A 13111-nucleotide genomic window follows, 5' to 3' on the forward strand; every position below is an offset into this window, starting at 1 on the left:
GATCTTGAGGACCGACAGCTAGACCTGCCAGCCATCAAGGCATGTATGTAATTTGCTCACAGCGGCTTGCACACGTGGTTCCCGCCCCCCACACACACACTACACTCAACACACCCTACACTCTACACACTCACTACAAAACGACACTACACTAGACACTACACACACTATACTCTATGCACTACACACACACATACTACACTACACAGTACATACACTCACACTACACTCTACATACACACTACACACGCTACACTCCGCACGCTACACTCCGCACACTACATACAGACACACAAACACACAATACACTACACTCTACACACTAAATACTACACTCTACACACTCACACATTACTCTCTACACACACTACACTCTACACTACACTACACATTCACTACACTCTACACACTCAATACATATACACACTACGCTACACTCTACACACTCACTACATACACACACACACACTACCTTCATACACTACCCTCTACACACACACACACACTACACTACACTACACTACACTACACACTACACACACACACACACTCACACAACACACACACACACACACACTACACTACACACAACTCACTCTACACACTACACCCTCACTACACACTACACTCTTGATAACCAGTCAGTATAAAAATCTCATTTCGATATTTATATATATTACAAGTTCAAAACTTTTACAATACATGTTCAATTCAGTCTATTTTCATTATCTAAATTTTAGTTGTTATTTCTTCCTTTCAGTAACTAATCATTAGCTAGTTTAAATTGTATATTTTAGTTGGTTACAAAGCACTAGATTTATGAATTCCCCCAAATTTAATTGTGGAACTGCGTCAGACACTTCATATTGTTTTAAATGAAGTGTCTCAGACCTTTTAAAGTACGTATGTATATTATTATTAATTAATATACATTCTTTAACTTAACCTATCATGTTTCTTATGTATCTGTTCTCATAGTCTGTTAGTTGATGGTATTCGTGTGTCTTGTTTAAAAGTATTGTATGTGTATTATTAATATGGACTCATAAAACGAGATTTGGATAACCGTTTCCTTACACCTAATGTATCTGTTCAAATAAACAATGTGTGTAAAGAGTTGTCTATTCACTTCTCCAAATGATGTTTACCAAAAAATTACACATCCAGAGATGTCTATCCATGTATCCAATTGATATTAATAAAAATATATTCACATCCAGATTTGCCTTATCCACGTACCAAAATGGTGTTTATAAAAATAAATACGTATCCAGAGTTGTCTAGCCACGTATTGGTTGCTTAAGGACGTGCCAAATTGCAGGGCATACCTAGATGATATAGTCTTGTATAGTAAGTGTTGGAGAGACCACCTGTCAGGTCTTAAGAAATTATTTACAGTGTGGCAAAGTGCCAATTTAACAGTAAATGCCAACAAGTTTAGTTGGGCAAAGGGCACTATAATTTATCTTGGACATGTAGTGGAACTGGGCTAAGATACTTCCTTTGCAAGATGAAATACAAGGAATAGTGAACTATCCAGTGTTAACTAGTAAAAAGGGAGTTCAAAGTTTATTGGAATGTGTGCGGTACTGTATGAATATTTCTACAGTTGCTGCCCCATTAACCAATTTGTTGCATAAGCAAGTGAAATTTAAGTGGACACAAGATTGTCAAAATTCATTTCAGAGTTTAAAGGGAATATTATCTATGTCACCTGTTCTAGCACACCCTCAATATGCCAGACCTTTTATCCTCCATATTGATGCAGCTGATTTGAGAATCGGTGCAATTCTAATACAAGTTGGCCTTGATAACATTGAACAACCAGTATATTATTATACTAGAAAATTTAATAAAGGACAGAAGAACTATTCAGTAGTGGAAAAAGAGGCACTAGGTCTCATTTAATCTGTTAAGAAATTTGAAACTTACCTGTCAGGTAATAAAGTGTTAGTTTTCACAGATCACAACCCACTTGTCTTCATCAATATGATGAAACTAAAGAATCAAGGGATTATTAGATGGTGCTTATTTTTGCAAGAATTAATGAGAGAGTTAATATAAATTTTTGCAAGAGATTAAGCATATTCCTGCTAGGCAAAATGTTATTGCTGATGCCTTATCAAAGAGTTTTGTGCATGATGTAACATAATAATGGGATATGTTTATTTTAAATTTACATTTTATTTGTTACATTCTTACTTTCAGAAAAAAATGCCGTTGATCTTCACTCAATTGCAATTTTTTTTTCTCGGAGGAGAGGGTATGTTACGTATCCCTAGTTGGATACTCACAATATTTCATAATAAATAAATTATTTAATTATGTTTCTTCATATATATGTGTATGCTTTTTTGAAAAGTGTAGTTGGACATGGCAACGTCAATTGAGGACGTGGATTGCTTGGTTAAAGTAGACTTCAAGTGCACAGGTACGGGGCCTGTAAGCTTGGTGGGCAAGTATTTGCCAGACGTATTCACTGGTGGAGTGGCCAGATGTCACCCCCTTTAATAATTCATACCTTAATATTTATCTTATATACATTTATTGTATTTTTATTAATGCCATTTGCATGTTGAGAATTATATTTTATTTCATTTTATGTCTGTGTTAGCACGATTACATTTCTCATTTAATTATTTGTAAATTATATAAATTAATCGCCTGCCATCCCTTGAGGGAGGGGGGAAGTGTGGTTTTTGTGCCCTTGAGCATCAGAAGTTGAGAGACCATCATCTGGGATACTTCGTTTTGATAAGTCATTTGTTCTGTTTTATTGTTTCGTAGGGTACATATGTTTGTCTGCGGAGATTTTCTTATATATTTAAAGTCAGTTAATTCTCTCGTGTTACTGAAGTGAATACCATTTGTTTAATATTAAAAACGTGCATAATAATTTTTGTTTAATAATTATATAATATTGTATAAATTTGTATGTGCATGTTTATTTCACCTGATCTTTTAAATTTATATTTCTGTCTTACATAGGTGCACTCTGGTGTTGATTTTTGTTTATTGATAGTAAACTTGCCCTAGACCAGAAATTATATCACTTTACCTTGCAACACGAGCTCTGCGAACTAGCTAAGTAATACCAGCCACCCACCTGTTGCCAGCCAACCAGCTGTTGCCCGTCACCCAGCTGTTGCCTGCCACCCAGCTGTTGCCCGCCAACCAGCTGTTGCCTGCCACCCAGCTGGTGCCTGCCAACCAGCTGTAGCCCGCCAACCAGCTGTTGCCAGCCACCCAGCTGTTGCCAGCCAACCAGCTGTTGCCAGCCACCCAGCTGTTGCCAGCCACCCAGTTGTTGCCAGCCAACCAGCTGTTGCCAGCCACCCAGCTGTTGCCAGCCACCCAGATGCTGCACGCCACCCAGCTGTTGCCCCCCCCACCCAGATATTGCCTGCCACCCTGCTGTTGCCAGCCATCCAGCTGTTGCCCGCCACCCAGCTGTTGCCCGCCACCCAGCTGTTGCCCGCCACCCAGCTGTTACCCGCCACCCAGCTGTTGCCCGCCACCCAGCTGTTGCCAGCCACCCCGCTGTTGCCCGCCAACCAGCTGTTGCCTGCCACCCAGCTGTTGCCTGCCACCCAGCTGTTGCCCGCCAACCAGCTGTTACCAGCCACCCAGCTGTTGCCAGCCACCCAGCTGTTGCCAGCCAACCAGCTGTTGTCAGCCACCCAGCTGTTGCCAGCCATCCAGATGCTGCACGCCACCCAGCTGTTGCCCCCCCCCCCCACCCTGCTATTGCCTGCCACCCTGCTGTTGCCAGCCATCCAGCTGTTGCCCGCCACCCAGCTGTTGCCCGCCACCCAGCTGTTGCCCGCCACCCAGCTGTTGCCCGCCACCCAGCTGTTGCCAGCCACCCAGCTGTTGCCAGCGACCCACCTGTTGCCCGCCACATAGCTGTTGCCTGCCACCCAGCTGTTGCCAGCCACCCAGCTGTTGCCTGCCACCCTGCTGTTGCCAGCCATCCAGCTGTTGCCCGCCACCCAGATGCTGCCCGCCACTCAGCTGTTGCCCGCCACTCAGCTGTTGCCAGCCACCCAGCTGTTGCCAGCAACCCAGCTGTTGCCAGCCACCTAGCTGTTGCCAGCCACCCAGCTGTTGCCAGCCACCCAGCTGTTGCCTGCCACCCAGCTGTTGCTCGCCACCCAGCTGTTGCCTGCCACCCCAGCTGTTGTCCGCCACCTAGCTGTTGCCTGCAACCCAGCAGTTGCTCGCCACCCAGCTGTTGACCGCCACCCAGCTGTTGCCTGCCACCCTGCTAGTGCCCGCCACCCAGCTGTTGCCTGCAACCCAGCTGTGGCCTGCCACCCAGCTGTTGCCTGCAACCCTGCTGTTGCCCACCACCCAGCTTTTGCCTGCCACCCAGCTGTTGCCACCCACCTAGCTGTTGCCCGCCTCCCAGCTGTTGCCTGCCACCCTGCCGTTGCCCGTCATCCAGCTGTTGGCAGCCACCCAACTGCTGCCCGCCACCCAGCGGTCGCCCGCCACCCAGCTGTTGCCTCACACCCTGCTGTGGCTCGCCTCCCAGCTGTTGCCCGCCACCCAGCTGTTGCCCGCCACCCAGCTGTAGCCCGCCACCCAGCTGTTGCCCGCCACACAGCTGTAGCCCGCCACCCAGCTGTAGCCCGCCACCCAGCTGTTGCCCGCCACCCAGCTGTAGCCCGCCACCCAGCTGTGGCTCGCCTCCCAGCTGTTGCTCGCCACCCAGATTTTTCCCGCCACCCAGCTGTAGCCCGCCACCCAGCTGTTGCCCGCCACCCAGCTGTTGCCCGCAACTCAGCTGTTGCCCGCCACCCAGCTGTTGCCCGCCACCCAGCTGTAGCCAGCCACCCAGCTGTTGCCTGCAACCAAGCTGTTGCCCGCCACCCAGCTGTTGCCCGTCACCCAGCTGTTGCCTGCCACCCAGCTGTTGCCCGCAACCCAGCTGTTGCCCGCCACCCAGCTGTTGCCCGTCACCCAGCTGTTGCCCGCAACCCAGCTGTAGCCCGCCACCCAGCTGTTGCCCGCCACCCAGCTGTTGCCCGCCACCCAGCTGTTGCCTGCCACCCAGCTGTTGCCCGCCACTCAGCTGTTGCCCGCCACTCAGCTGTTGCCCGCCACCCAGCTGTTGCCTGCAACCCAGCTGTGGCCTGCCACCCAGCTGTTGCCTGCAACCCTGCTTCTGCCCACCACCCAGCTTTTGCCAGCCACCCAGCTGTTGCCACCCACCTAGCTGTTGCCCGCCTCCCAGCTGTTGCCTGCCACCCTGCCGTTGCCCGTCATCCAGCTGTTGGCAGCCGCCCAACTGCTGCCCGCCACCCAGCGGTCGCCCGCCACCCAGCTGTTGCCTGACACCCTGCTGTGGCTCGCCTCCCAGCTGTTGCCCGCCACCCAGCTGTTGCCCGCCACCCAGCTGTAGCCCGCCACCCAGCTGTTGCCCGCCACACAGCTGTAGCCCGCCACCCAGCTGTAGCCCGCCACCCAGCTGTTGCCCGCCACCCAGCTGTAGCCCGCCACCCAGCTGTGGCTCGCCTCCCAGCTGTTGCCCGCCACCCAGATTTTTCCCGCCACCCAGCTGTAGCCCGCCACCCAGCTGTTGCCCGCCACCCAGCTGTTGCCCGCAACTCAGCTGTTGCCCGCCACCCAGCTGTTGCCCGCCACCCAGCTGTAGCCAGCCACCCAGCTGTTGCCCGCAACCCAGCTGTTGCCCGCCACCCAGCTGTTGCCCGTCACCCAGCTGTTGCCTGCCACCCAGCTGTTGCCCGCAACCCAGCTGTTGCCCGCCACCCAGCTGTTGCCCGTCACCCAGCTGTTGCCCGCAACCCAGATGTAGCCCGCCACCCAGCTGTTGCCCGCCACCCAGCTGTTGCCCGCCACCCAGCTGTTGCCTGCCACCCAGCTGTTGCCCGCCACTCAGCTGTTGCCCGCCACTCAGCTGTTGCCCGCCACCCAGCTGTTGCCCGCCACCCAGCTGTTGCCCGCAACCCAGCTGTTGCCCGCCACCCAGCTGTTGCCCGTCACCCAGCTGTTGCCTGCCACCCAGCTGTTTGCAGCCACTCAGCTGTTCCCAGCCACCCAGCTGTTGAACGTCACCCACCTGTTGCCCGCCACCCAGCTGTTTGCAGCCACCCAGCTGTTGCCAGCCACCCAGCTGTTGCCCGTCACCCAGCTGTTGCCAGCCACCCAGCTGTTGCCCGTCACCCAGCTGTTGCCCGCCACCCAGCTGTTGCCCGTCACCCAGCTGTTGCCCGCCACCCAGCTGTTTGCAGCCACCCAGCTGTTGCCAGCCACCCAGCTGTTGCCCGTCACCCAGCTGTTGCCAGCCACCCAACTGTTGCCCGTCACATAGCTGTTGCCAGCCACCCAGCTGTTGCCCGTCACCCAGCTGTTGCCCGTCACCCAGCTGTTGCCAGCCACCCAGCTGTTGCCCGTCATCCAGCTGTTGCCAGCCACCCAGCTGTTGCCCGTCACCCAGCTGTTACTCGCCACCCAGCTGTTGGCAGCCACCCAGCTGTTGCCCGTCACCCAGCTGTTGCCCGTCACCCAGCTGTTGCCTGCCACCCAGCTGTTTGCAGCCACCCAGCTGTTGCCCGCCACCCTGCTGTTGCCCGTCACCCAGCTGTTGCCCGTCACCCAGCTGTTGCCAGCCACCCAGCTGTTGCCCGTCACCCAGCTGTTGCTCGCCACCCAGCTGTTGCCTGCCACCCAGCTGTTGCCCGTCACCCAGCTGTTGCCCGTCACCTAGCTGTTGCCAGCCACCCAGCGGTTGCCAGCCACCCAGCTGTTGCCCGTCACCCAGCTGTTGCTCGCCACACAGCTGTTGCCCACCACCCAGCTGTTGCCCGTCACCCAGCTGTTGCTCGCCAACCAGCTGTTGCCCTTCACCCAGCTGTTGCCCGTCACCCAGCTGTTGCCAGCCACCCAGCTGTTGCCTGCCACCCAGCTGTTTGCAGCCACCTAGCTGTTGCCCGCCACCCAGCTGTTGCCCGTCACCCAGCTGTTGCCAGCCACCCAGCTGTTGCCAGCCACCCAGCTGTTGCCCGTCACCCAGCTGTTGCTCGCCACACAGCTGTTGCCCACCACCCAGCTGTTGCCCGTCACCCAGCTGTTGCTCGCCAACCAGCTGTTGCCCGTCACCCAGCTGTTGCCCGTCACCCAGCTGTTGCCAGCCACCCAGCTGTTGCCCGTCACCCAGCTGTTGCTCGCCACCCAGCTGTTGCCCACCACCCAGCTGTTGCCCGTCACCCAGCTGTTGCTCGCCAACCAGCTGTTGCCAGCCACCCAGCTGTTGCCCGTCACCCAGCTGTTGCTCGCCAACCAGCTGTTGCCCGTCACCCAGCTGTTGCCCGTCACCCAGCTGTTGCCAGCCACCCAGCTGTTGCCTGTCACTCAGCTGTTTGCAGCCACCCAGCTGTTGCCCGTCACCCAGCTGTTGCCCGTCACCTAGCTGTTGCCCGCCACCCAGCTGTTGCCCGCCACCCAGCTGTTGCCAGCCACCCAGCTGTTGCCCGCCACCCAGCTGTTGCCAGCCACCCAGCTGTTTGCAGCCACCCAGCTGTTGCCCGCCTCGCAGCTGTAACCAGCCACCCAGCTGTTGCTCGCCACCCAGCAGTAGCCCGCCACCCAGCTGTTGCCCGCCACCCAGCTGTTGCCCGTCACCCAGCTGTTGCCCGCCACCCAGCAATTGCTCGCCACCCAGCTGTTGCCTGCCACCCAGCTGTCGCCCGCCACCCAGCTGTTGCCCGCCACCCAGCTGTTGCCTGCCACCCAGCTGTAGCCAGCTACCCAGCTGTCGCCCGCCACCCAGCTGTTGCCCGCCACCCAGCTGTTGCCTGCCACCCAGCTGTAGCCAGCTACCCAGCTGTCGCCCGCCACCCAGCTGTCGCCCGCCACCCAGCTGTCGCCCTCCACTCAGCTGTTGCCTGCCACCCAGCTGTCGCCCGCCACCCAGCTGTTGCCTGCCACCCAGCTGTAGCCAGCTACCCAGCTGTTGCCCGCCACCCAACTGTTGCCCGCCACCCAGCTGTTGCCTGCCACCCAGCTGTAGCCAGCTACCCAGCTGTCGCCCGCCACCCAGCTGTCGCCCGCCACTCAGCTGTTGCCTGCCACCCAGCTGTTGCTCGCCACCCAGCTGTTGCCTGCCACCCAGCTGTAGCCAGCTACCCAGCTGTCGCCCGCCACCCAGCTGTCGCCCGCCACCCAGCTGTCGCCCGCCACCCAGTTGTCGCCCGCCACCCAGCTGTCGCCCTCCACTCAGCTGTTGCCTGCCACCCAGCTGTCGCCCGCCACCCAGCTGTCGCCCGCCACTCAGCTGTTGCCTGCCACCCAGCTGTTGCCTGCCACCCAGCTGTCGCCCGCCACCCAGCTGTCGCCCGCCACTCAGCTGTTGCCTGCCACCCAGCTGTTGCCTGCCACCCAGTTGTCGCCCGCCACCCAGCTGTCGCCCGCCACTCAGCTGTTGCCTGCCACCCAGCTGTTGCCCGCCACCCAGCTGTAGCCGCTATGGTGCACCTGATTTATCAACCTGCATCAGCCACCCAGTGTACACCATGTGTTACTTGCATGTTACCACATGAGGTCCTTGCTTGAGTTGTTGCACCAACAACCCTGTGTCTACTTCTGTTGCTCGCATGTTACTGTTATGACCACGCATGCACCAGTATGATCATACTGAGACTGGTATATGAGTGTGCTCAAACTATACAGTCATATCTTGGCTGATAGCCTTGTATCACGAATATTGTGTTTATGATATAATCTTATGTTACCATATATTATTCTTGCTTTATGTGTTGTCAATGTGCGACATACATTTGCAAGTCTATATTGATTCTGTATCAAAGTTGTATGTCATGTAATTGTGGATATGATGTCTAGTTTTAGCAGTAGCCTAATGTCATGGAGTTTGAAAAAAATCCTTGTATGCTTATTGTATGCAATGCTACATAAATGCTGTGTAGGTAACATTATGTAGACCATGTTGGAGAAAGTATACATTTAGTTTCCAGATATATTATTTATATGTATACTGAGTAGTTTCCATTTTAGTGTTGTACCTTGCATTGTCCCATTGTCATGACATTTAATGAAAATATGGTACTGTGAAATGTTTACCACTTAGACAATCTTTTGATACACATGTTGTATATATTTAATATATTTTAAATCTTTGTACGTGTATGTATAACAGTTGGTGAATGTCGTTGAATCCTACCCCCCCCCCCTTCCCCTCTCCCGCTGTGATGTACCGACTGCACCAGTGTTACCATCTCGTATCCATGCGGATTCTTTGTGTACTTATTTTGTATTTCATGATAATTTGTTTAACGTATTGAATTATTATTATATAGCATTATGTAAGGTTGTGCATTATACTCTTAATTAGTTGTATATTAAATTAGAAGTTCCTGAGTGGGTTTATGTTGTAAATGAGCAAGAGAGGTTTGAAAGTTGAAGGTCAGTTGACTTATTGGAGTTGGTTACAGTGTCGCCTCGCGACAAGGTTGGCTCAAGGCGCCACTACTCTCTGACCTCTCCAGGCGAGCAGACCTGTTAGCGTTTTGGTCCGTGATTTGTGACTTTATTTGGGTAGTGTGCCTGCTAGATTTATTCTCATGTAACAGTATGTATTTATATGAATCATTTCTGCTGTTGTCTATTATGTATATCAGGTGGTTGAGGGTTTTATATGTCTTTGTGAGGTAATGTTCTGAGGAACTTAAGTAAGGCCATGGTGCTCTATGTGATTTGGTTACCTTATTCCTCATGTGTTATTGGTAGTGACACCACCACCCTGGTATTAGCAGAATATAGGCGCTAGTGTTCCACTGCGCCAAGGAAGTTCCTGGTGTCAGCTAGTGTTAATTGATCCAGTTTCAAGACCTATATTTGATGTATCATGCCCAGTTATTGAGAAGCTGGATATAAAGTAATAGTGTGTGATATCAGTGGAATGTTTTATTTTAATATTGTCGATATAGATTAATGCCAGTAAAGTGTAATATTTGTTGCTAGCCTTTCACTCTCCTAGAATATTGATATATATTTGGCCATGCTATGTGTTCCAGTGATGCTGAAGGTTACTCCCTCTTAACAGTTAAACGGGGAGACCGTGACTCATAATTGCATACCCCATAACATTTAAAATAGGGGGCCATAACAGTTACAACATGCGGAGATAGTTGGAGTATTTCATCAGAGCGTCTACAGTCCTTCGCTGTATGTATGCAAGGTGTCAGTGACACGCCAGTCTTTAGTTAAAGTGAGTACAAATATTTCTCTGCTTTAAATAGTGTTTCCTTGTGTTGATCTAAGATCAACCATCTGACCTGTGGTTATCTCGTTATCACCTGTAGCAGGTGTGAGTAAATTGGTCGAGGGGACTATAAGTGTCTTTACAGCCGTCTGCGTGACCCTGTATTACGTCACAGTCTTTGGTATAAGTGTGATACCAGTGGAAGAGTTAGAAGTTAGTCATTGAGTTTTGTGTCAAGGTGACACTTGTGATTATATTGTTACTCAATGATTATTGTGTTGAGTTATATTACAGTGTTATACTTGTGTGTTAGCGTACAGTGTTGATTATAAAATGAATAATTTCGTTAACATTGTCACACAGTAACAAATCAAATCAGTAATTATTACATTAACACTTTGTCACTAAGGACTACATCAACCTAATCAATAACTCTTGACCATAAATATCATATCACCAAGACAGTTAACTACAATGACTAATATTGTTACTGTCAGTGTCACAGATTGTTAATGTAATTACTAACTGTTTGGTAGTCAGTGTGACAGTACCTCTTGTCAGTGTGACAGTACAGCTTGTCATTGTCACAGTACCACTTGTCAGTTTGACAGTACTGCTTCTCAGTGTGACAGTACCGCTTGTCAATGTGACAGTATCTCTTGTCAGTGTGACAGTACCACCTGTCAGTGTGACAGTACCACCTGTCAGTGTGACAGTACCACTTGTCAGTGTGACAGTTCACTTGTCAATGTGACAGTACCTCTTGTCAGTGTGACAGTACCACTTGTCAGTGTGACTGTACCTCTTGTCAGTGTGACAGTACCACTTGTCAGTGTGACAGTACCTCTTGTCAGTGTGACAGTACCTCTTGTCAGCGTGACAGTACCTCTTGTCAGTGTGACAGTACCACTTGTCAGTGTGACAGTACCTCTTGTCAGTGTGACAGTACCTCTTGTCAGCGTGACAGTACCTCTTGTCAGTGTGACAGTACCTCTTGTCAGCGTGACAGTACCTCTTGTCAGTGTGACAGTACCTCTTGTCAGTGTGACAGTACCTCTTGTCAGCGTGACAGTACCTCGTATCATTGTGACAGAATCACTTGTCAGTGTGACAGCACCACTTGTCAGCGTGACAGTACCTCGTGTCAGTGTGACAGTATCACTTGTCAGTTTGTCAGTACCTCTTGTCAGTGTGACAGTACAGCTTGTCAGTGTGACAGTATCACTTGTCAGTGTGACAGTACCTCTTGTCAGCGTGACAGTACCTCGTATCATTGTGACAGAATCACTTGTCAGTGTGACAGCACCACTTGTTAGTGTAACAGTACCACTTGACAGTGAGACAGCACCACTTGTCAGTTTGACAATACCGCTTGTCAGTGTCACAGTACCGCTTGTCAATGTGACAGTACCTCTTGTCAGTGTGACAGTATCTCTTGTCCGTGTAACAGTACCTCTTGTTAGTGTGACAGTATCACTTGTCAGTGTGACAGTACATCTTGTCAGTGTGACAGTTCTTCTTGTCAGTGTGACAGTTCTTCTTGTCTGTGTGGAAGCACCGCTTGTCAGTGTGACAGTACCTCTTGTTAGTGTGACGGTATCACTTGTCAGTGTGACAGTACCACTTATCAGTGTGACAGTAGCACTTGTCAGTGTGACTGTACCTCTTGTCAGTGTTGCATTACCGCTTGTCAGTGTGACTGTACCGCTTATCAGTGTGACAGTATCACTTGTCAGTGTGACAGTACCTCTTATCTGTGTAGAAGCACCGCTTGTCCGTGTGACAGTACCGCTTATCAGTGTGACAGTACCACTTGTCAGTGTGACAGTACCACTTATCAGTGTGACAGTACATCTCTTCAGTGTGACAGTAGCTCTTGTCAGGGTAACAGTTCCACTTGTCTGTGTGACAGTACCTATTGTCAGTGTAACAGTACCACTTGTCAGTGTGGCAACACTACTTGTCAATGTGACAGTACCACTTGTGAATGTGACAATACCGCTTATCAGTGTGGCAGCACCACTTGTCATTGTGATATTAACGCTTGTCAGTGTGAGAGCACAGCTTATCAGTGTGACAGTAACTCTTTTCAGTGTGACAACACCACTTGTCAGTGTGACATTATCTCTTATCAGTGGGACAGTACCTCTTGTCAGTGTGACAGTACCTCTTGTCAGTGTAACAGTGCCTCTTGTGAGTGTGACAGTACCACTTGCCAGTGTGACAGTACCTCTTGTCAGTGTGGCAGCACCGCTTGTCAGTGTGACAGCACAACTTGTGAATGTGACAGTAGCACTTGTCAGTGTCACAATACCTCTTGTAAGTGTGGCAGCACCGCTTGTCAGTGTGGCAGCAAGTAGTATATTCTGAGCCAGATAGGGGCACTTAACAAACAATGGGAGGTACTTATCAGACAATGGAATCAGAGTCGGGGAGCCAGATAGGCCCACTTATCAGACAAAGGAATCAGAGGCGGGGTGACAGATAGACCCACCTCAAATTGTAGTCTACGGTCAGTCCCCGCCATATTTCACTTACTCTGGGTATCTCCGTTTAAACACTACGTCATTATATAGGACTAATTAAGGATATATTTATTTGAACAAGTCTGAATGGCCCCTCCAGGACTATGTGCATATATGTCCGGAGCTATATAGGATATATATATACTCAAAATAAAAGATTGTGAAAAGAAATAACACTTGTTTTATACAATATATTAACAAAAGTACATAGTGGCTTAAACGTAGTCGTAATCTAATTCCCCCCATAATATTGTCTAACTAGACCCCTCCTCCGTGCCCACAGGTCTGTTGTGGGGTCTTCCTCCCCCTCCTGGGGTGATGATGACGATGAGTCATCATCCAG

At 50.6% G+C, this 13111-nt stretch overlaps 2 protein-coding genes across 2 annotated transcripts; one reads left to right on the forward strand and one right to left on the reverse strand.

The window, feature by feature from the left end:
- Positions 1 to 2373: 2373 nt before the first annotated feature.
- LOC138371014 (uncharacterized) lies at positions 2374 to 8577 on the forward strand. The gene is made up of 4 exons (XM_069335654.1): positions 2374 to 2442; positions 3085 to 3879; positions 4141 to 4780; positions 7706 to 8577. Exons 1-4 carry the CDS (start codon positions 2374 to 2376, stop codon positions 8575 to 8577), a joined length of 2376 nt encoding a protein of 791 aa, XP_069191755.1.
- A 1695-nt stretch (positions 8578 to 10272) lies between these two features.
- Positions 10273 to 12770, reverse strand: LOC138371015 (uncharacterized). Its single transcript, XM_069335655.1, has 4 exons — positions 12738 to 12770; positions 11235 to 12609; positions 10770 to 10944; positions 10273 to 10402 (listed from the first exon to the last, which is right to left on the reverse strand). The coding sequence occupies exons 1-4, from the start codon at positions 12768 to 12770 to the stop codon at positions 10273 to 10275; spliced, it is 1713 nt and encodes a 570-aa protein (XP_069191756.1).
- Between the last annotated feature and the right edge of the window lie 341 nt (positions 12771 to 13111).

The sequence above is a fragment of the Procambarus clarkii genome, chromosome 34, assembly GCF_040958095.1.
Source record: "Procambarus clarkii isolate CNS0578487 chromosome 34, FALCON_Pclarkii_2.0, whole genome shotgun sequence".
Classification (NCBI taxonomy): domain Eukaryota; kingdom Metazoa; phylum Arthropoda; class Malacostraca; order Decapoda; family Cambaridae; genus Procambarus; species Procambarus clarkii.